This window comes from Astatotilapia calliptera, chromosome 20 (genome assembly GCF_964374335.1).
Source record: "Astatotilapia calliptera chromosome 20, fAstCal68.1, whole genome shotgun sequence".
Classification (NCBI taxonomy): Eukaryota; Metazoa; Chordata; class Actinopteri; order Cichliformes; family Cichlidae; genus Astatotilapia; species Astatotilapia calliptera.
This window is the reverse complement of record NC_137441.1, coordinates 25,259,721-25,283,030: the sequence shown is the minus strand read 5'-3', so window position 1 is coordinate 25,283,030 and position 23,310 is coordinate 25,259,721. Positions and strand designations below refer to the sequence as shown.

The following is a 23,310-nucleotide window of genomic DNA, read 5'->3' as shown; positions in this document are numbered from 1 at the left end:
TGGGATTAACAGGAACTGCTGTATATAATACTTATTAAATTACATGAAATACAATGAACATGGTAGTCTATTACCACAACACTTGGCCACCAATGAGGCACCATTATTTTCCATATGTAGTAAATGCAAAAATAAATAAATAATGATCTCTTGTATAAAGAGTTGATACATTTCCTTACAATCCTAAAAGAATGAAGACAGAAGGTTCTTGTTTTGGAAACAATACTGTTTTATTTTACTGGCAATGCCTTAGCTGTAGTTACTAAACACAGACCTGGAGGGAGGAAGGAGCTGGCATTCAGTCAGCACTGAGGTCTAATCACAGCATTAAGGAAAGAATGAGTACTGTGAATCAGAGGCAGGCCTGTGGGACATTTTGTTACTTTCATCCACTGTGCTTCAGCATGCACTGGTCCAGATCCAACGTGGGCTTTAGCTCTCCAAATTTCTGGGTCAGCCTCCAGTACAGCATGGCCCACAGCCACACCCTGACAAGAGAAGAGTCTATTGTTAGCATTTTGCATTTCATAGGAAAGATGCTTCCCTCTGATGAAAACACCCGGTTCATGATGCATTTCTTTGACACTCGCAGTTAGGACACAGAGCTGGAAATTCTCAAACTCTCCCCACTGAGTTATAAGTCAAGTCCACAGTTAGAAGAGAAACCTCTATTTTCCTGATAATAAATGATGTCATTTCTCTTGTGCACACACCACTGCTCAGCATCAAAGTGCTCTTTTTGCCACAGATTTTTGTTCTAGTGAATAAATACTGCTAAAACAGTTTTTAATCAGAGTATAGGATGAAGTCAATTAAACGTCTGGGATATTGATATGCTGAGTTAAGTAGCAGAGGGGTTTTTTTTTTATCTGTTTCTGTTGCTCTGCTGTTAATTAAATTAACGGCAGCTACACTAGAAGGGCAACAATGAGACAATCCCCATCTGCTTTTAAAGTAGAGGCCTTTTTTTTTTCTCTCCTCGCATTTTCTTTTTTTCCCCCTTCACTTTAGGATCAGAATACCACAGAATACCAAAATTGAAAGATCCACCACTGGTGCCCTGTGGTTTTCACAGATGAGAGGAGGTTCACCCTGAGCACATGTAACAAATGATAAAGGATCTGGAGAAGGTCCACAGCAATGCCCGGGCTCATGCAGCAGGAGTATGCAGACAGTTCCTGGAGGATGAAGGATTGATACCATTGACTGGCCCCCATGCTACCTAAAATTCAACAGAACACCTCTAGGAGATGATGTTTTGGTCCATCTGAAATCCCCAGATCACATCTCACACTATCAAAGCCCTGATCCAGATCTGGGGGGAAATCCCCCAGGAGACATCTCATTAGGAGAATGCCCCGATATCAGGCACGCATACAAGCACGTGGGGTCATACAAACTACTGAGTACCAAATATCAGCACAAAGGTGTCTTTGAATTCACCTAGGTTGATCATTTTCACTTCCATCAAACGGCTTGGTTGTATTAACTTGAAAAAAGAAAGCAACTGGACAAAATAAAACAAAATAATTATTACTAACTAACAAAAAAACATCTGAGCAGAAACGTCATGGACATTGTCCAGCTGCAGTGAGAGAAAGACACGTCTCCGTATTACTATCTAGTTGCAGTTGTATCAGATTGCAGACATTGTCAAACCCAGTCCACCTTTTCCACAGTGGATTTAAAAAAAAAAACCAAACACTTTATAACAAATTAGTCTACAATTCATCTTTGTGATGCACAATATAAGTTATTTGTCCTGGTAGGCTCAAATAAATAAGGCTACCAGCCATTATGAAGACATGATCTGAATCCTTTGATATGATTTAAAATTAAATACATATAAATCATTTAAATGACTTAATTTAAATGACTCTGTTAAGACTATCCTCCTCAGTCATAGCCTCTTCATGCTTGTCAAGATCATCAGTGTAGGATGGACATATCTGCTGCTCTGTAGCTACAAGAATATTATTCAGTATTACACAGATCATACAGAAATTAAAGCAACTGTAAATATAAAAAAGTTGATGATGTGGTTCTGTGCTGTTTTGGTCTGGTTAGTTAAAGAGAATGTAACAACCACAAAAGTTTCTCTTCTGAATGTATGGTTTTTTAACAAGATTTGCACTCCTGAGTATTTATTTAATGAAGAGCAGCTTGCTGCGTTTAAGGAGCATGATTTAAATCACTATTAGAAGACTCAACTTACAGAAAAAAACATGAACCTGACTGATGAGATTCAAATGCCCATCTGACAAGAACAACTGTTTACCCAGCTTTACACACCCAGGGATGGAGCATTCAAGGCCTGCTTTGTAATTTCCCACTAAATCACAAAAAGCAGTAAGCCACTCTCTGATGGGGAGTTTAGCAATGAGGGCTTGATCGACACTACCTCGCTAATGTGTCCTAAGAAAAAAGAAGTCTTCAAAAATGTGCCCGTCTCTGGACAACCTGTAACAAAAGGGATCGATGGCACAGCCAGAAACACAGAGCTTCAATTGCAATACCGACAATTAATCAACTTTGCAGTTCAGATAACACCAGAGAATGGTCTGTTACTGGAGTTAAGTACATATCAAAGTTATTATAGTTTTGTATTCTCTTATTAGTTTTTTTTTTTTTTACTTTTCTCTTTTTAATTCCATTTTATTTTAGTTAGTTTCCAGAGCAGGTTTGCCCATTTCACTCGAGTTTTTATTGTTTGAAAATGTCTCTTAAGTATTATTGTATTTATGGCAAATGCTTGATGCAAGATTTAGGAAAATCAGTATGAATATTACAGTGTAAACAGAACTTTTTGAACTCACAGTCTTTTCAACATCCAGGTCTACATTACTAAATTAACAATGGCTTTTTATATGTGTAAATAATACAGTTAACATCAACCGAACTTTGCACAAAAACTGACTTTCAAAGCTCAGGTTCAATATCTAGTTAAAGACTAGATTTCGCACACTGAACAAGGAAAAGGTGGAAAACTGTACATGAAGTCATTAAACAGCAAGAAAAATAGCAAAATCACTTTTTTATAAAGTCTTTTAAATTTTGTAAAAATGGGCATTTTGAGGGGGGATGATGGGATGATGATTAAATATACAGCAGGTCATCTGCTAATTGGAAGGTTGGTGGTTAGATCCCTCCCGTTTGTGCAAGATGCTAAAGTCAAGTTGCTCTGGGATGCAACCGAGTATGAATGGGTGTGCATGTTAGATCGAAAGAACAGAGAATGAGACAAGTTGTGCGAAGCGCTTTGAGTCCCCAGATAGAAAAGTGCTATATATATATATATATATATATATATATATATATATATATATATATATATATATATATCTAACAAGCTAATCTACAATACGGCAGCAGTGATCAGTGAGATGCTTGGCTACAAGTTGAACAGCCACAAGGGGCAGTACCCTCCATGGAGAAGGAGGCTAGAGGGCAAGATCAAAGTAGCACGGAGAGAGGTTAGCCAACTAACGGAGTTGCAGAAAGGTGCGACAAAGAAGGTGCATAAGAAATACAGCAAGCTGTCCATACCTGAGGCTTTGGAAACTGCCAAGCAAAGACTCATAGCCTTGGCCAGCCGCTTGAGGAGGTACACCAGAGAGATAGAAGGCAGGAGAATAAACCAGCTGTTCTCCACAGAACCAGCAAAGGTGTACTCTCAGTGGCAAGGGAACAATAATAATAAGAGAACAGCACCACCAAGGCTGGAGACAGAGCAATACTGGAAGAGCATATGGGAGAAGGACGCAACCCATAACGGCAATGCTCAGTGGCTAGTGGATCTGAGGGCAGACCACAGCAACCTCCCTGAACAGGGTCCAGTAACCATCACAGTGGCAGATATCCAAGAAAGGGTCTCCAGTATGAAGAGTTGGACAGCACCAGGGCCCGACATGGTTCATGCCTACTGGCTAAAGAAGCTGACTGCACTCCACGAGCGTCTGGCAGCACAAATGAACCAGCTGCTAGTTAACGAGAGACACCCGGAATGGCTAACCGAAGGTCGGATGGTCCTGATCCCCAAGGACCCCAAGAAGGGACCGGTCCCCTCCAACTACCAACCAATAACCTGCCTCAGTAGGGGAGAGCGGGGTAAGTTGTCACACTTTTCACATTGACTAACTCTTACTGAGCACCATACATTACAACGTAATAAATGTTTCACCAAATGAAAGAAGGAAGTCTCGGGCACATATGATGTATTCATTACATTTTCATATCTTATCTCATTACGGAGTTGTAGACTGTTGAATGGAGAATGTGTACTTGTGACAATTTGCCCCATCGGCAGGTAAGTTGTCACACTAGATTATCTTAAAATAAGAACACAAATACTTAATTGTGATTATTGATTTTAATTGTTAAATTCAAACCAAAACTGGAAATTTGAACAATTATGCCAAGAGAATTTGGAAAAAAAACAATTATTTCAATCCAATACACATTTTAATCAAAACATTAAGTAGAAAGAAAACTTTAGTTTGAACTTTAAACTCAAATGTTCTCTGGCTTGCACATAAATCCATCATAAATGAATGGAATGCTGCAAATAACTTGCTTTACTTAACATGTTTATCCTCTGAACAAAACAGATGCCCTATTTCTGATTAATCAGACTCAACTTCAGAGTCACAATTCTGGCACACATAAATTGCCTGGCCTGAGGTGCAAGCATCATGGGCCCATTAGTTGCATTTTACGCATTTTACCCAGGTCTCTTTTGGACAACTGTTTGAAAATGGCTCCACACAGACAAGGCAGAAGCACTCTTCATCATCTGATGATGACTCTTGAATTATTTTTCTTCTTTTAGCTGCGTTGTTCTTCATAGGTCCAGATGTTTCCCCCCCTCGCGTCCCTCTCTTTTGAAACAGCTTTTTGCTAGATTCAGCCTTATTCTTTTCTTTTTCTAGTTGCTGCTTCACTGGCGTGTCGGTTAGAATTGCTGATTTGCGTTGTTTTCTTCCTTTGCTGGATGGTTTTCGGCGGCCAGCTTTTGGATATGGCCGGATGTCCTCTGGAGTTGGTAGTCCGCTGTCAGTAATTGCAGTGCTGGGTAAGGGTGAGCTCGTGATAGAGATGGTGCTGGAGCTTGGCAGTTCAGAGTTGGTGCTGGGGCCTAGCAGTGCAGAGTTGGTGCTGGGGCCTGGCAGTGCAGAGGTAGTGCTGGGGCCTGGCAGTGCAGAGGTAGTGCTGGGGCCTGGCAGTTCAGAGTTGGTGCTGGGGCCTGGCAGTGCAGAGTTGGTGCTGGGGCCTGGCAGTGCAGAGGTAGTGCTGGGGCCTAGCAGTGCAGAGTTGGTGCTGGGGCCTGGCAGTGCAGAGGTAGTGCTGGGGCCTGGCAGTGCAGAGTTGGTGCTGGAGCCTGGCAGGGCAGGGTCCGGAATAGGGCGATCTGTGATGTAGGATGGTGCAAACTCGGCTTCCAGAAATACATTTCTGTTGTAAGGTTGAATCCCAGCCACCCTAAAACCAGCCTGAATGTTCAATGGGGTTGCAGCCAGAGGATATGCAATTGCCACAATCCCAGGAATGTCATAAATAGACATTGTCTTCCCAGGGTTGTTCCTCATCCAGGCATCACACGTGCTGTTGATGTGCCTCTTTAGTGGCCCGTAGACAGACCTGTCTAATGGTTGGAGCCGATGTGAGCAGTGCGGTGGGAATGACAGCATGATTATGCCATTTTCTTTGGCATAATTGAGTCCATCAATGGACAGATGAGACTCGTGGTTGTCCAAAAGGAGTAAACAGGGCTTCTCCTTTGAACACTTTGTATGTTCATTGAAATGTTGCAGGAAGTCAACAAAGTGTGTGTCTTTCATCCATCCAGAGGAATTTGCCCCTCCTTTGCTGCCGGGTGGCCCGTTGATCAGGAAATGGTCACGGAAGTGGACACGTGGGAAAATAAAGTATGGAGGTAAACTATTCCCTATGGCTGAGACAGAACAGGCCAGTGTGACAAGGGTTCCCCTTTCAGCAGAGGTCAATGACCCTACTTGTTTGAATCCACGTCTGGCCAACACTTTGTCTGGTTTATGTACAGTGGTGACCCCAGTTTCATCAACATTCCAAATGTCTCCTGGTCCAAACTCATATTTGCATAACACTTTCTCTAAGTTGTCAAAGAAAGCACTGACATTCTCTCTGTTGAAGCTACTTGCCCTGGCAAGGCTAGTTGCTTCTGGCTTTCTCAGTGACAATGTTGTATGCTGCTTTAAAAAGCCTGTAAACCACTCTTTGCTGGCCTTTTCTTTTTCTGCCCACAAAGGCACAAACTTCAGTTCGTGTGCCACAGCAAACTGGTAGGCAAGCTTTCTGACCTCACTTGGTGACAGACCAAAATAAATGTCAGCTGACCTAGTAATATATTCAACAAGCTGCTTTTCCAAATCAGGGGAAAAAATCTTCCTTGGCGTTGTATAACCAACCATTGTTGTTGGCATGGCTGTCTGACTTTCAATTTCTTCTCTGGTAATCTTTTGACAATACCGAGTTAGAGTACGGTAATTTATGTCAAAATCCTTTGCTGTACTTCTGATTGATTTGTTCTGCATCTTTACCTGCCTGACTGCCTTTAACATAATGTCAGGTGGTGTTCTGCCACGCTCTGTCTTTCGTTGATAATTTCGAACCATCTTACTTTCTTCCTTCCTTCCTTAATTCCTGCCTCTCCTTCCTTTCTTCAAAAACCTTATTACAAATACAAATGAATTACAATATCAATTTTTTGGAGCATTTATTTGTACTGGGGCAAGTTGTCACATGTGACGACTTGCCCCAAAGTTAATGAGACAACTTGCCCCAAACTGACATTTATGCTAAATTTGGCTAAATGTCAGGGTTAGCTCAACATAGCACATCAGCTGAAGTATCAAAAGACACGTTAATGTCTCCTCTATTTTGTGTAAAATAATAATTTGTAACATCTATACCTAACAAAGTTGTACTGATGAAAATTTAAAGTGATTTATTTTTCCTTTTAGGTCAAAAAAATAAAAAAGATGTGCTCACCTCAGATTAGAGCAGTCTTGACTACATGTGAACAGGAGGTTGACTATAGAAGAAGAAGTCACACAAAGTGGCTATTTCATTTTTGAGATAGAGCCTCTAGTGTTGGAGTTATGAACAGTGTGACAACTTACCCGTGTGACAACTTACCCGTGTGACAACTTACCCCGCTCTCCCCTACTACATGGAAGCTCCTGTCAGGCATCATATCGGCTAAGATGAACAGGCACATGGGTCAATACATGAGCAGGACACAGAAAGGGATTGGCAAGAATACCAGAGGCGCAAAACACCAGCTACTGGTAGACAGAACAATCAGCCGAGACTGCAAGACCAGACTGACCAACCTGTGCACTGCCTGGATTGATTACAAGAAGGCCTATGACTCAATGCCCCACAGCTGGATACTGGAATGCTTAGAATTGTACAAGATCAATGGGACCCTAAGAGCCTTCATCAGGAACTCAATGGGGATGTGGCGTACAACACTAGAGGCCAACTCCAAGCCCATAGCACAAGTCACCATCAAGTGCGGGATCTACCAAGGAGATGCTCTGTCCCCACTGCTGTTCTGCATAGGCCTGAACCCCCTCAGTGAGATCATTAACAAGACTGGCTACAGATACCGACTACGGAACGGAGCAGTTGTCAGCCACCTCCTGTACATGGATGACATCAAGCTGTATGCCAAGAGTGAACGAGACATCGATTCACTGATCCACACTACCAGGCTATACAGCAATGACATTGGAATGTCATTCGGACTGGAGAAGTGTAGTCGGATGGTAACAAAGAGAGGGAAGGTAGTCAGAACTGAGGGGATTGAACTACCAGAAGGCAACATTGCAGACATAGAGGACAGGTACAAGTACCTGGGGATCCCGCAGGCGAATGGGAACCATGAAGAGGCCGCTAGAAAAGCTGCAACCACCAAGTACCTGCAGAGGGTCAGGCAAGTCCTGAGGAGTCAGCTGAATGGTAAGAACAAGATCCGGGCCATCAACACGTACGCCCTGCCCGTGATCAGGTACCCTGCTGGGGTAATAGGCTGGCCAAAGGAGGAAATAGAAGCCACTGACATAAAGACAAGAAAGCTCCTTACCATGCATGGAGGGTTTCACCCCAAGTCCAGCACCCTGAGGCTGTACGCTAAGCGCAAGGAAGGGGGCCGGGGACTGGTGAGTGTCAGCACCACAGTCCAGGATGAGACAACGAACATCCAAGAATACATTGGGAAGATGGCCCCAACTGACCGAGTGCTCAGTGAATACCTCAGGCAGCAGAAACCCAAGAAAGAGGAGGGAGACGAGGAACCATCATGGAAGGACAGGCCCCTGCACGGTATGTACCACCGGCAGATAGAGGAGGTGGCTGATATCCAGAAATCCTACCAGTGGCTGGACAAAGCTGGACTGAAAGACAGCACAGAGGCACTAATCATGGCAGCACAAGAACAAGCTCTGAGCACAAGATCCATAGAGGCTGGGGTCTATCACACTAGGCAAGACCCCAGGTGCAGGCTGTGTAAAGATGCCCCAGAGACAATCCAGCACATAACAGCAGGGTGCAAGATGCTAGCAGGCAAGGCATACATGGAACGCCATAACCAAGTGGCCGGCATAGTGTACAGGAACATCTGTGCCGAGTATAATCTGGAAGTCCCGAGGTCAAAATGGGAGATGCCCCCAAGGGTGGTGGAGAATGACCGAGCTAAGATCCTGTGGGACTTCCAGATACAGACGGACAAAATGGTGGTGGCTAACCAACCGGACATAGTGGTGGTAGACAAACAGAAGAAGACGGCCGTAGTGATCGATGTAGCGGTTCCGAATGACAGCAATATCAGGAAGAAGGAACACGAGAAGCTGGAGAAATACCAAGGGCTCAGAGAAGAGCTCGAGAGGATGTGGAGGGTGAAGGTAACGGTGGTCCCCGTGGTAATCGGAGCACTAGGTGCGGTGACTCCCAAGCTAGGCGAGTGGCTCCAGCAGATCCCGGGAATAACATCGGAGATCTCTGTCCAGAAGAGCGCAGTCCTGGGAACAGCTAAGATACTGCGCAGGACCCTCAAGCTCCCAGGCCTCTGGTAGAGGACCCGAGCTTGAAGGATAAACCGCCCGCAGGGGCGTGCTGGGTGTTTTTTTTATTTTATTTATTTATATATATGTATATATATATATATATATATATATATATATATATATCTGTCCATTTAATATGCCCATTTCACTTACCGGTAGCAGTTTTAGAAAGATATAAAATTAGTATTTAGCAGAATTGAGTTTAGCTTATCGGTGTGCCCCTCCACAACAGTCCCAGTTTCCCTTTGGGGTAAATTAAATTCCCACCCCTGCTCTTGACTGAAGGTGGCACTTGGTTTTTCCACTTTATGCAAAGAATGGATCAAATTGCTAAAACTGTCTTCATGAAGCTCTGACTGGGGTTTATCCCAGCTAACAAAAAAAGAAAAAGAAAAAAAGAAAGAAAACCCTTGGCTGTGCTAAACTTGCTTTGCAGTCTGGTGTGGTGACAAGAAATATTTATATCAAAACTTGAATTACCTCCAGCTCTGATACATTGTTATCAAATTTAGCTTCCATAAACACTCGTGTGCACAGATTTCTGCCAAACTGGCTGAACCCTTTTCATCTTCTTCTCTCTAAACATCAGACCATGTGTCCCGTGTGTGGGCGCTGAGACACCTGTAATGGATCACAACAATTTACATATCACAGCTCACTTCAAGCTGCTCCTTGCTGTCTAAAAATAAATAACTCCAAGCTATGGTGGTGATGGAAATTAATATCAGGCCTAAATATAAACATATAAATTGGGGCAGGGTATAGGGGAGAGGCAGATCGTGCGTGCACGGGGAGGCCTCCCAGATCCTGTGTTTAGAAAGAGAAAAACGTGCCGTACCTTGTCCGTCTGAGCTTCATGCTCAAATGAGGACTTACCATAAATATTTCCGACAACAGAAATGGGAGAATGTTATCAAACGCAAAGGTTGAATGCACACACATGGCACACGCATGTTCAAAATACATGGGTCTTTAATGTGGCATGTACAGTCTTAAAAATAAATAAAGACAAGCTTTAAAATGTTACATGTCACAGCTATGCTTTCCTCCACTGGGACACTTTGACTGTTTATCTAAAAATAACAGTCTTCACAATTCGCACGGCAATAGTAGCCAAGCTCACACGGGAAACATTTTTCTTCTGTTTTCCTCACAGAAATGATCACAAATCTTAAACCCACAGAATCTGTGATCTAAACATTTTAGGGAGTTGTTCTAAATGTTGAACAACCCAGAGGACATTTTAGATTCTTTCAGCTAATTGTTTTGGTTTCACCTCGTCTTCACTCTCACTTTGCTTATCAATTTCCAGCAGCTGAGCATGTTTGGTAAATTCAGCATATACAGTAGTATACCTACCCAGCTCCAAAAAGAGCTAGCATTATACTTTTTAAAAGAGAAAGTGTGCACACAATGTCTCACTTCATGCTTGCTCTTCACCAACCTTTGGTGTCACTTTGTCATCACTCGTGTTGTTGTTATTGTCTTATTTGTTACGATTTAGGGTCTGTGAGCATAAGCAGAGGTTTTTGCTCAGGTAGTAACTGTGACCTCTTTTTCAGAGGCTTCTCTAACATTTAATGGTTGCAAAATATGTCAAACTTTTTGATAAGGGGTTGCACTGAGGATTTTGGACGATGGTGTTTAAGTGTTGTCACTGCCCAGGATTCGTGGACACAGATTCTTGTTCACTTAGCCGCTGTTTACAGTTTAAAAGTCTCCATCAGAACAAACACTTCTAACTGTACTTTGCTCCTCATTGTCTTTGAAAAGCAAGAGCTGATAAAACAGTTAATGCCCTTTTATCTTTAAGTTTGGTATAGTATTCTGTCTTAATCTATTTTGTGTTTTATTTACTATATGGGGAAAAGTCCTGTCAGCCCTGTGCTGAGAGGGCTGTGGTCATCAATCCATCCTGTTCTAATAAAGCCTTTCCGGAAGACTTTTAGATGTGTTCAGTTTTATTCATATAGCACCACTGTCAACAAATCTTTTATCAAGGCACGTCATATTGTAAGGTAAAGACCCTACAGTGTTAATCTAGGACAAATGTTCACTCTGATTCATTGATGAAGCGAATGCAAGTCAGTAATCAAAGGAGAGTTTTTAGCCATAACTAACTACATATGTATAGTATATCATGAGTGGACAGACATGGATGTAAAGCACACCTTAACTGTTTGGCTGAGCCAAAACAAGCACAGCAGTGGTCTGGATATTGTTAAATGTGCAAATATTGTTTCACTTTTTTGTATGTCAGGTGTCATGTTTGAAGAAAGCACTTTGAAGCCACTTGAATGTATATGAACACATTTACATGAGCACAAACTGACAAAAAGGTTATGCTGTCATTATGTTTTAGTATAGTTTATGAGTTGCGGACAATAAAAGAATATTAAAAATCAAATGTATCAATGCTCTTGTGTACTACTTGTGCACAGATAGTTTTAAGTCGTTTTGGGGGCATAAAGTGTAGGAAATACACGTGTAAAAGTTCAGGTATCCCTTTAACAAGGCTTTTTCTATTGCTTGTGCCTTGATGTGGTAGAGATATCTCATTATAATTAAAAAAGAGAAAGCTTTTAATCACTGTAAAATCTGAAATTTCTATAGTTGTGAAATAACAGGAAGATTTCTATCATTTAATCATTTATTTATTACTTTGGTATAATTTAAATAGCTGTGAGGAAGGTCTTTATCAGCAGAGGAAAATGCAAAACTTATAAAACACAGTTAAATGTCCAACATTTGTGTTCTCCCTCACATTTTCCTTTGGGCCGGATTAGTCCTTGCTTGGCCCCTGGGCCTTACACCCCTGCACACACACACCTTTTTTTTTTTCTTGCTGTGCACCAACCAACTGATGTTATTTTAGCCAAAGGGACTAGTTTTTATTTGCCACTATTTTTCAGCATTTATCTCATTTTCACAATAAAAACTTAAACAGTGAACTTGCAAACTAATCCTATGAAGACTAAGAGGAAAAAACAAAAAGGTCTTGGCACATGCTATTTTAAGACTTATTTCCTGCCACTAGAGGGAGACAACACTACATATTTGTTACCTTTCTTGATCGCTGTACTGGACTGTATGACAGCCCTCTGTCATATTACACATAATCATTGTTAGGGTGATGGAAGACATGTCCTAACAAGCCAGGTTTAGAGGAGTATTAGGTATTAAAGCAACATACTGTGACAATCTGTTTATTGGAGGCTGGATTTTATTACTCTGTAATGTTCTGTAATGTTCAATAACTGGTATTGTAACTGGTATGTGGCTTCCTGCTGTCATTCTGTTGTGTCATGAATTGATGTGCACAACAGTTCATGTTCAATAACTGGTATTGTATATATTCTATATTACATACAACACTTCGGTGTAAGCAAAACAATTGTCAAAAATTGAAAGTGAGGAGATAAGAGCTAAGATGGTTATCGTTAGCAAGAGTTTGGATGTTTGTTTGTTTTTTTATGTACAAAGGCAAAGTAAGTAAGTAAAAGTAAAGTAAAATCTATTTATATAGCACGCTTCACAGATAAAAATCACAAAGTGATTCACAATACAGAGAATGAAAATGAATAAGAATGAAAATATAAGAAATAACAATGTAAAACAACATAAAAACAACTAATTAGTTGACAACTTGTGTATATAAAAATGTCTTTAGCTGCTTTTTAAAAGAAACAATGGAGTCAGTGCAGTGTAAAAACAGTGGAAGAGAATTCCACAACCGTGGTGCCACTGCCTGAAAGGCCCGATCACCACGAGCTAGCAGACTCTGACCTGATGACCTTAGAGCTCGGGAAGATGAATGAGGTTTCAGCAGGTCAGACATATACTGAGGAGCCTGACCATGTAGGGCCCTAAAGGTTAAAACTAAAATTTATGTAATTAGCAAACAGCTTCATGTAATGTCAGTGTAGGTTCTCAGTCATCCAGGTCACAGTAGTCTAAGAGCATGAAAAAAACAACAACTGGACTCCTCTATGTTTCACCTGGTTCAGAAGGCTTCTTCTCTTCTAAGACCAAATGGTGCAGAGTCCCGTGTATTTAAACGCTAGTGGGGATGGTCACTTAAGAGGGTCTTTAACCCACTATTCAAAGTCTAGTTGCTTTCTTTTCAAAGCTCCTTAGACAACTTCATGTGATCTTCAACTGTACTTATTTGATTATTCTGATTTTTAATTATAATGTGATAAGACATTATTTTACCATTAAAGGCTCTGTCTTTATTTCCACGTGTTGTATTTTGTCCCCATTTATCCTTTGTCAGGCATCCAATAGCTTCACATCAGTGTTTGTAATCATTTTCAAGTAATGGTTTTACCTGTGTAAAATTATTACTTGAAACAGTAAAGAAAGAAAAAAAAAGCCACCTCTTTCCTATTGGTGGAAAAATGTACCATGTTGAGCAATAAAAAAAATGGCAACACGTGAGATTTGGTTGTTTAGGAAGAGGGGAAAGTTTTGGGAGTGATGGCAACGAGAGAGAGTTTTGAGATGTGAAAGATTTGTGACGTTTAGCGTGGAGCTTATAGTTAGTGTGTTGTGTGTTCGTTGCTTTGTTTTGAGTGTCGGTGAGGGTACTAATGAATGTCACAAAAGCAGATTGCAATGTAAACACTGTCTCCAAATGGAAAACTGGATCCCTGTGGTAGGGCTGCTCAATTAATCGAATTTTAATCACGATTACGATCTGGGCTTTCAACGATCATTAAAAATGACTGAGCCGATTATTAGCCCCTCCCTCATTTATCCACGACACCTTAAAGGCCGGTCCGTGAAAATATTGTCGGGCATAAACCGGTCCGTGGCGCAAAAAAGGTTGGAGACCGCTGATTAAGAGGACCCGAGGGAAGCTCGGAAAGCTAAGCAGAAGTTATTTGGAGAGTGACTGCCGTTGGTTGAAAAGAGAGTTTAAAAAAAAACTTCAGTGGTGTTGCACACTATTTTATATTATTTTTTTAAAGTCATTGTTAACCCTTTAAAGCCGGTCAGAGCAGCACGCTCCGTTTTGCGTAACTATTGTTAAATCCCTGTAGAACCGGAACCGTGTAAGCTAGCGCAATAATTTGTTTTGCATATGAAACCAGAGGAGTTGTACTTACATCTGATGCCATCAGCTTGTCCTCGGTCACGGTTTCGTTCCACATATAGCTTTGCAAAAATTGTATAAAAAGCGCTTGCAGGAACAAAAACATAATATTCCAGAAACACGCTTTGCCGTTCCTATCAGCTGTTCGTAACACTTCCCACAGTGAAATGATGCACCTGCTGTTTTCTTTGCAAATTTGCATCATAGGATTGTTTTTTGTTTTTCCTGCAGTATATAAAAATTGCTGTATCTCCAAAATAAAACTATGAAGACACTCAAAATAAATTTCCTGTGGTGGGAAACTATTTTTTGCAACTTTATTGTATTTAAAGTTTTGAGGGATAAACCTCTTAAATTTCTCCAAGTAGAAATATATGTAAACAAAACAAAAGCGATTTTCAATTTTTTTTGTAGTTTATTGCACTTTTTTGCAATTTATGTAATTACTATGCACTTAATGCATACATATTATTAAAATATGGGCTATAACAGTTGTATTGATGTATAGCAACTTGAAATGCTCCCACAAATGGCACTACAGCATGTAAAAAAATAATATAAGCTCTGGTGGACTTGGTTCTATAGTAGGTCTTAAAGGGTTAAATAAATATCGTCAAATAATCGTGATCTCAATTTCAGTGAAAATAATCGTGATTATCATTTTTGCCATAATCGAGCAGCCCTACCCTGTGGAGTTCTCTTCTGTCTTGTGGCGGACAAACTATTTTTTTATTTTTTTACAGGCACAAATAATTTGTGTGGCATCTTATTGTGACACTTGATCGTTCTCTCATTTTAGCTATCGTAGTACTTTTTAATGGTTGTCCAAAAAAACCCCACTACATGCACTGGCTGCATTTTTAGATAAATAGTTGTATATAACTTTATTGTTTACAAAGTTTGTGCACAAGTTTTCAAAATTTACAATTTATATTTGCATTTCAAGTTATGAAAATAATTCACTAAACGTGTCTGTGGTACTACTAACTACTACTCGGATTTTTTGTTTTTCTGTGATTTCAGATCAGTTGTGTTAATACACTGCGCAGGTGACCAAAAATTACACAAGCAGCTCATAATTGCATAATTGGGAATGTAATGGCAGAAGCCTGCAGGCCTTGAATATTTTCAACATGCTAATGGGAGTATGTTGAGCACAAAGTAAACAAAAACAACAACAACAACTTCTCTGATCTTATCAATTAAACGGCCTCCTTCGCTGTCACCTCATGATTCGCTGATTGAACAATCACGTTTCTCAGTTGGGTATAAGAAGAGCTGCTTGCAGTCGTAGCTGTGTGTGCAGTTTGGACCTGAGCAGCATCCTGCTGGCACAGCTGGCTGTGGTCCGTATCATCAAAGTCATGGTTAACATATGTTGAATGACAGAGCTGCCACAGTGAAGAGGCATTTTTAGTAATAACATCACCGTCATGCATTTAGGATGTCAAACTGTTTCACAGTTTAAGGTTTTTATAATAAAACCGAGATGCCCTGACGATGATACCAATGGTTGATTTTCATTGTTATACAAGACTGCCACCTGGTGGTGAAAGAGTTTCAATGAGTTCTTTGACTTTTTTGGCTTTTTCTGACGACGCATCTCCCCACACACAGCTTTAATGTCAAATCAGGCTAACAACCTAATTGTTAACCTTAGTATAGAGACGTCTTCATCTCTGTACTAATGTACAGACACAAACTTGTATTGCTGTTGTCTCAATCACAGGAAGAAAGCTGAGTATAACTCATTCATTTAAGAAGAACCATTAAGTTTATTCCTACAAGAAAGTTACAGCCGTGTAATCAAATAGGCTTTGATAAGATAAGATAAGATAAGATAAGATAAGAGGTAATCTATCTTCAATGTGGTTTTACATAAATGGGCTTCTTGTTGCACCAATCTCCATAAAGTGAGGCGTCATACTAAGAATAGTTGTCTTGCTCTGATTTGTCCATGTTGTGGCTGCTTTGATCATTGCCAGAGCCCAGGTACAGTTCTCCTCACAAAGTCCCCACATCTTTCACCCAGCACAAACAGCACCTGGCATGTAATGTACAAAAATGTAATGTACAAAAGCAGCAAGCTGTCAAAATTCAATAAAACTTTACCGTTGTATACTCCTGGATGAATTGTAGTATTTACAAAACTCGTATATATCCAAAAGCTGATGAAACAATTTCCCAGCAGCAGCTCTGAGTGAATAAATGACTGTTTACAGACTTAACGTGTCTGTATTTGTCAGTTCATCAATGAAAATATGAATAACGAATTTAAAAATATTCCAGCTGATGACAGGAGCTGACGAGTAGCCTAATTTACACCGACAAGTTGAATCAGCTGACACTTGCACCAAAGATCACAAAAAACTATCAGCTTCATTTATCACAAAGTCCTACTTTGTGATTCTCTGAGACAGTTTGAAAAGCAGCCTCTAAGAAGGCATCCACACAGTGATCTTTCTGTGCTGATAGAAGAAATGTTAGTTTAAAGAGTCTTCACATTACAACCCAAAAAAGAAAATAACAGAACTATTTCTGAATGAAATAAGCCTGTTGTTGGGCACCATCTTTCATTTTTTGACTACTAAGTAGTGATGTGACGTTCTGTATCGAGGCTTCGAAGCTTGTGTCGAGTAATGGAGGGGGCGTTTCCGCGATGCGCGTATCGAGGCTTGCTTCATTTATGGGAGGAGCTGAAAATGATGACGTCCGAAGCCTCGCTGCCCGGCTGTACCACGTGACTGGTTCATGAAGTGGTTCGAACTTTGCCGCGAGCTATGACAGCGATATAAACCCCTCAGACTTCATTCAAAATGTGGGTGTTTGATGGAGAGTTGCGGTTAGTGAGAGTTTGGAGGTTTAGAGAGAAAGTCAGGAGAGAATGGAGCCAGCTAAGAAGAGGAGGATGTCCTCCGCTGTGTGGGAACATTTTGATTTTATTCCTCCCAACAAGGTATGTAAATTTCCACAGAAGATGTATTTTCATAATACTGATGGTGCAATACAATTTATGTTAAGCTGTCTGTACTTTTGTACAAGGTGAAGTGTTTGCTATGTGCCAGGGAGCTGGGATATAACAACAACACCTCATCCATGCTTAGGCATTACAGAGCTTTGAATGAGAATAAGGGGGACACCGATTGTGGAGCAAGACCAGGTGAGCCATCAAATGTCATGATAATATAGGATGCAGTAATGTTACTAAATGATATAACAATATTATACAACTGTAATAAGTTACGTGTGTGATATTTATATTTGTGCTTTGTCTTTATTGTCTTTCCTCAGGAGAACAATCTCAAATAGATGAAGACCTGGTTAGCATGGTGATTGAGGACTCCCAGCCATTTAGCATTGTGGAGGACAAAGGATTCAAAAGATTTGTGAAATCATTAAATCCTAGCTATGTTCTCCCCACTAAAAGGTCATAAAAGCAGTGAAAATTTAGTTTTTACAGAATAAAATGTGAACAGGCAGGACTGAGGCTCAAAGCCTCAGTGTGTAGCTGTCCATACCTCAACGTTACAAAAGCACAACCACTGTCCACACCCCAACCACACCTCACAGTAAATGATCATTTCCATTTTAACCATTTCCAAATAATCATTTTCCATACTGCCAGTATAAATATACACAGTATGCTGCCATCACTACAATATAGATGTTTTACACACTCCTTTAGTTGTTGACATTTACAGGCTGTGTGCAAAAGGCCACACTCTTCAAATTCATGCCAACTAATATTTTTACGTCCAGTAGATGTCCTACTAGAGCAAATGAAGCTTCAAGAAGCTTTGCACTGGAGTGAACCAATTGGATGAAAAGCTTCAGTGCTTCATGAAGCTTCATCTGCCCATCACTACTACTAAGAGTTTAAAACTAAAGACGACTTGAATAATTTTGACTCACATAATGAAAAGAGAGGTTTGTTTTACTTACCCTGAAGGCTCTGAGGACTGCTAATGGGTCATCAGCTGTGAGTCTCTGCAGGAGTGCTGGCCAGCAGTGATGAGCCACAGGCAGCAGTTCATTTTCCCTGTCATTCAGCACCTGAACGTACAACTCCAGCACGTCCAGTACCTAAGGACAAAGAAACACAACACACCTAACAATTATCTCTGTTTTGATCCTGATTATATGTGAGCTGAAACTAATTATTGAGGTCTTCATTGAGAGCCCAAACTCCTGAGCAGGCACGACTTCAGCACAGACTTATTTCTGTTTCACTCCTGGACCAGACTGAATGTTTTTCCTTGATGAGCATTACACCACTGAACAGTCCTCCACACAGTTCTGACAGGATGAATTGTACCAACGCTGGCGGTCCTACCTTCACAAGAATGATTATTTTTGTTATTAGTCCAACAGTTGACTCTACATAAAACTACTGATACAGTACCTTGAGTCGGAGCCTGAGGCTGGGATCAGACAGCAGATGAATGCAGCGCTCCATAACATCCTTAGTGATGCTGAGGTGGGAGGGAAGCTCTGCTTTCACATCAGGACTACCAGTATCTTCAACATCCTCACACTCAGTGGGAGGGACTTCTGCAATGGAGCACATGTACAGTTAGACCGCCAGTTTTGCAGTGAGGTTCAGATTTCTATGACTCTTAATTACAATGATCCATCTCCTCTACACTCTGAATCTAAAATAGGGCTGCCGCAAACGATTATTTTGATAGTCGACTAGTCACCGATTATTTTTGCGATTAGTCGACTAATCAGATCATGCATCCATTGGACGTAAAACGTACAGCTTATTCCACCAGCATGCATCTGCTCTTATATAACTATCTTTAGCTTACAGCTTTAAGTGTTTAAGGTATGTGCTAACTAAAAATAAAGACAAGATGATAGTTTATTAAATTTTAATGAAATTTGCAGATTGTTTCGGTGAAGTTTAATAAACTCAGCCGTCTGCTCCTTGCTATCTAAAATATAACAGGACACTGGAGTATATTCTCGAGCATCTCACACTTCTGATAATCAGTTGTCTGCTTGACGTTTATTCAGCTGTGTAAAAACTATAACTTTAATCTCAGCCAAACCGATTTACTCAGGAATAAATAAAATTATCAAAAAAAGCCAAACAATAACATGTTTAAGTTATCTAAGTGACTTATATATCATGTTTAACCTGAGTAGCGAAAGGGTTTGAAAACGATTTGCAGGAGTCCGGTGTTCTCACAGGCTCTAGGCTGTAGTGATGTGCGGATCAATCCTGAAATATCGATTCCTCCGATACCAGTCATTTATGTTCTAGAATCGATTCTCACATTAAAATATCGATATTTTTTAGTAATTTAGGGTAAATTTGTAGTTTATCATTAACAGCAACACAGTGGAAAGAAACTATAACATTCAGATTGTCTACATTCAAAGGAACTACTTCCTCTTCCGCCTTTCATAGTCATGTGCGAAATACGGCTGTATAAATGTCTCGCAGCCCCTTGGCGCGCGCACTCACAACAATGGCTGAGCGTAATTGTGCGGATGTATTTTACCTCCACAAACAGCTGAGACATGGTTTGCAATACATGTGGCAAAAAAGTGCTCCAACAGTGAGGTGTGGTGGCTATACTTTCCCAACCTTGAGACCTCAGAATTAGGGAGACATTCAAAAGGGCTGTTGGGGGGGTGATAAATACATTTTACAGGGTTTATTTATCGGATAAAATACGTTAAATGTCACCGTTATTATTAGCCGGCCCGGAAACAGCGGGGGTGTCGAAATTCAGAGGCTGCTTCCACCTGAGGACCCGCCCTTCGCGGTCTAAAGAAAGCCGGGTAGTACGTCATGAGTTCCCTCGGTGGAGTGAAACTGCCGTCTGCTCCTTGCTATCTAAAATATAACCGGGCGCTGGCGTAAACTCTCGACCGTCTCACACTTTAATTAGTTTTCTGTTTGATGTTTATTCAGCTGTGTGAAAACCCCGGAGGAACCCTCCCGAGGGATTAATAAAGTTAAATTTAATTTGATCTAATCTAATAACTTTAATCTCAGCCAAACCGATTTACTCACGAACAAATAAAACACTGAAAAAGCCAAACAATAACATTTTTAAGTTATCAAAGTGACTTATATATCATGTTTAACCCGAGTGGTGAAAGACCGCGGGGGTTTGAAGACGATGTGTCGATCGGCTCAGATATTTGAAGTTTACACAGCTACATTCTCACCTGAAAATATGTTAAAAGTTTTGTTTTTGTTTTTTGCGACCCAGAAAGAGAAATAAGAGTAATATTAAAACTAAGTTGCTGCCGCCATTGTTGTAAACTGGAATTGGCTGGGCCGCGCTATGAATTCTGCAATATGGTTTTTCAATTTTGTTGTCCAGGTGGAAATTTGGGAGAATGGTGGCTCCGGGATTCTCCCGGAAAAATCGGGAGGGTTGGCATGTATGGTTGTGGCAACATCACTAACCTTGTCAAACACCTCAGAGTAAATCATATCACAGAATATGAGGCGCGTATGTTGAGACGAACTGAAGAGGAGGAGAGGGACAGGTGCTGCTAGGGCGAGACAGACCTCTCTCATGGAGTCCTTTAGTGCTGCAGGCAGGCAAGGTGTTCAAATAGCGCACAACTTCAGTTTTTTTTATTTCTACATGATAATTCTGCATTATTAAGTGATAAGAACAAGTAATCTGATATCCTGTAATCATTATGATGCTATAATTTGAGATACAATAAATAAAATACGTTTTTGTATAAAGTATCGGTATCGGATCAGTATCGTCGATACCACCCTGAATATTACTTGGTATTGGATCGGAAAGGAAATCAGTGGTATCGCACATCACTACTAGGCTGTATCCCAATTCAGGGTCTGCAGCCTTAAAGGCCGCATTTTAAGGCCGATTACGTCACCGCGACGCGACGAAGGCTGTCCCAATTCGAAGGCTGCTCGAAATGCGGCCCTCAAATGCGTCCTTCATTTCCCTGAATTTTAAGGACGTGGCGGTGTAGACTTCGTTGGCCCAACATATCCCAGAATGCATAGCGCGGCGGTGGGTGTGGATAATTTTGCCGAAAAAAACAGCGGATGAGGGGCGCCCGAAGAGTAAACTTTAAGTACTGAATATTATGTCACTTATTTATGTGCAAATGTTTAATAACGAAGAACATTAAAACATTACTGTTGGCCACATGTCGGCAAAGTTATGTGACATTAGTGACGTTTGTACTAACTTGGTTTTAAAGCCTTTACTTTAAAATATACGCCGTTCAATAGCTGAGCTTAATCTTACAGAGAATGATCAAAGCTCATGTAGAAACAAACAAACAAATGAACAAAAGATTTTCTCCTTCATTTCTGTCAAACAAAGCTGTATGAAACGTTTCCAGCTGTTAGTATCATGGTTGCTAGGAAACCTGGGCTAGACCGTCCCATTTCACAAGCCTCGCACTTCCGGCCTTAGCAGTCTTTAAGTACGCGGCCCTTGAGGATCGTTGAGGCTGCGTACTTTGGCTGCAGACCCTGAATTGGGATACAGCCCTAGTGAGCCTTGCCCCCAGTTAGCTATCGAACTAGTGGGTAACAGACGTCTCCGAAAACGTGTGGTGTCTTGATAAACTGAGCAAATATTTGAGGTTTACACAGCTACATTCTCGCCTGAAAATATTTTAATCGTTTATTTTGTGACCCAGAAAGAATAATAAGAGTAATATTAAAACTAACTAGCTGCCGCCATTGTTGTAAACTGAGCTGCGCTGCGCTATGAATTCTGGGATACAGCTTCTTCTTCTTTGGGGTTTAACGGCAGCTGGCATCCTTGTACATACAGTGCTGCCATCTTCTATTTCAGTCCGTTATTACACTCTTAAATCCTACTACTTATTCCTGAGTCTTTTGTGATGCTTCAAACGAGGCGTCGACTATTAAATCAGTCGTCGACGATTTTGATAGTCGACGTAATCGTGACTAGTCGACTAATCGTGGCAGCCCTAATCTAAAATAATCACCACTACAACATATAGCTTATATTCCACTGGCCCTTAGACAGACCTATTACCTTGGTCTTCAGTGTTATAATCATCCTCTATTCCAATGCCCTCTGTCAGTTCTTTCTGTTTGCGGTAATTCAGCAGGAATTGGTGAATGCTGAGGTCTTCCTGGTCACTGGAGCTCTACCTGGAGCTGGCAGACGTACTGGTACTGCTACAATTGGAAGGAAACCACCTCGCTAAAGGAAAAACAAGACAACAATATCAAAATAGGTTTGATTACAATAAAATAAGTCAGTTAATCAAAATCAGTGTGACACAGACGCTGATTTTTTTGAGAAGAGCCCATTAGTGACATTTAATTCCATATTTTTACCGTGAGGGCTTGTAAAACTGCAAAAACTGCCAACACCTATAGTGCCGCTGTCTAAATATTATTATGAATATGAATTCTACAAGAGAAAACGACTGAGCATTTAAACCATCACAATGTATTAAATGTTTCCAGAGATACTGATAATTTGATAACGAGCAAAGTTATTTCTCCTCAAAAAAGTGGGATCAACCAGTACATATAATATTCATCCTGCTACATTTAGAAAGTGGCAACAACAGTAAACATGAGTAACTTCACCGTGTGTCTATCCGGTCTTTAAGTGATGACGTGATCAATCCTACTTCTGGGCCCAAACTACTCTGCGTTTAATAAGGCTGTTGTGTTTTTAACATGTTTTAATGCTTTGTAACTTGTTCTATTTAATCTCAACAAGCCCCTTACAAAAAGTAAGCGATCACTGTCGGCCTCTCTCAGTTTTCTAGCGCATCTGTGGCTGTGTACCATTCGTGGTGCGTTGGCTCCCTCTACTGGTATGCGCCTCATTCAAATGTCGCCACACATTTAAAATTGCAGGGTGTCTTTACACTGTCATAGCTCCTAGATAGATTTCTTCAGAGACCTGAAAATCGCTGTGATTATTCACCATAGCCTGCTGAGTCTTACAGTGAAAGAACGATGTCAACGTATAGCATCGTTGGTTACTTTAATTATGTTTGGTTTTTTTTAATCAAATCCTCCAAAACAGGACCATTGTGACACAAAACCTCTCACACACTAACACAAACTCTTTATACAGATACAGAGCTTTACATGTATAA

The 23,310-nt window shown here is 40.7% G+C and overlaps 1 protein-coding gene and 1 long non-coding RNA gene across 2 annotated transcripts; one reads left to right on the top strand and one right to left on the bottom strand.

The window, feature by feature from the left end:
- Positions 1–208: 208 nt before the first annotated feature.
- LOC113014030 (TELO2-interacting protein 1 homolog) lies at positions 209–22,389 on the bottom strand. The gene is made up of 4 exons (XM_080295340.1): positions 22,224–22,389; positions 18,605–18,753; positions 18,145–18,285; positions 209–488 (listed from the first exon to the last, which is right to left on the bottom strand). Exons 2-4 carry the CDS (start codon positions 18,656–18,658, stop codon positions 303–305), a joined length of 381 nt encoding a protein of 126 aa, XP_080151466.1. The 5' UTR covers positions 18,659–18,753; positions 22,224–22,389; the 3' UTR covers positions 209–302.
- On the top strand, positions 17,305–17,681 carry LOC145423160 (uncharacterized). Its single transcript, XR_013904270.1, has 2 exons — positions 17,305–17,362; positions 17,494–17,681. It is a non-coding gene; the product is annotated as an uncharacterized LOC145423160 (long non-coding RNA).
- Positions 22,390–23,310: the final 921 nt, after the last annotated feature.

Bases quoted from the DNA above. Each gene is read 5' to 3' on its own strand.
- LOC113014030 (XM_080295340.1), bottom strand. From the start codon at position 18,658: ATGGAGCGCTGCATTCATCTGCTGTCTGATCCCAGCCTCAGGCTCCGA. The intron at 18,286-18,604 runs GTACTGTATCAG...CTTTGTCCTTAG, and splicing joins GCCTCAGGCTCCGACTCAAG to GTACTGGACGTGCTGGAGTT. The intron at 489-18,144 runs GTAAGTAAAACA...TTCTCTTGTCAG, and splicing joins CAGTCCTCAGAGCCTTCAGG to GGTGTGGCTGTGGGCCATGC.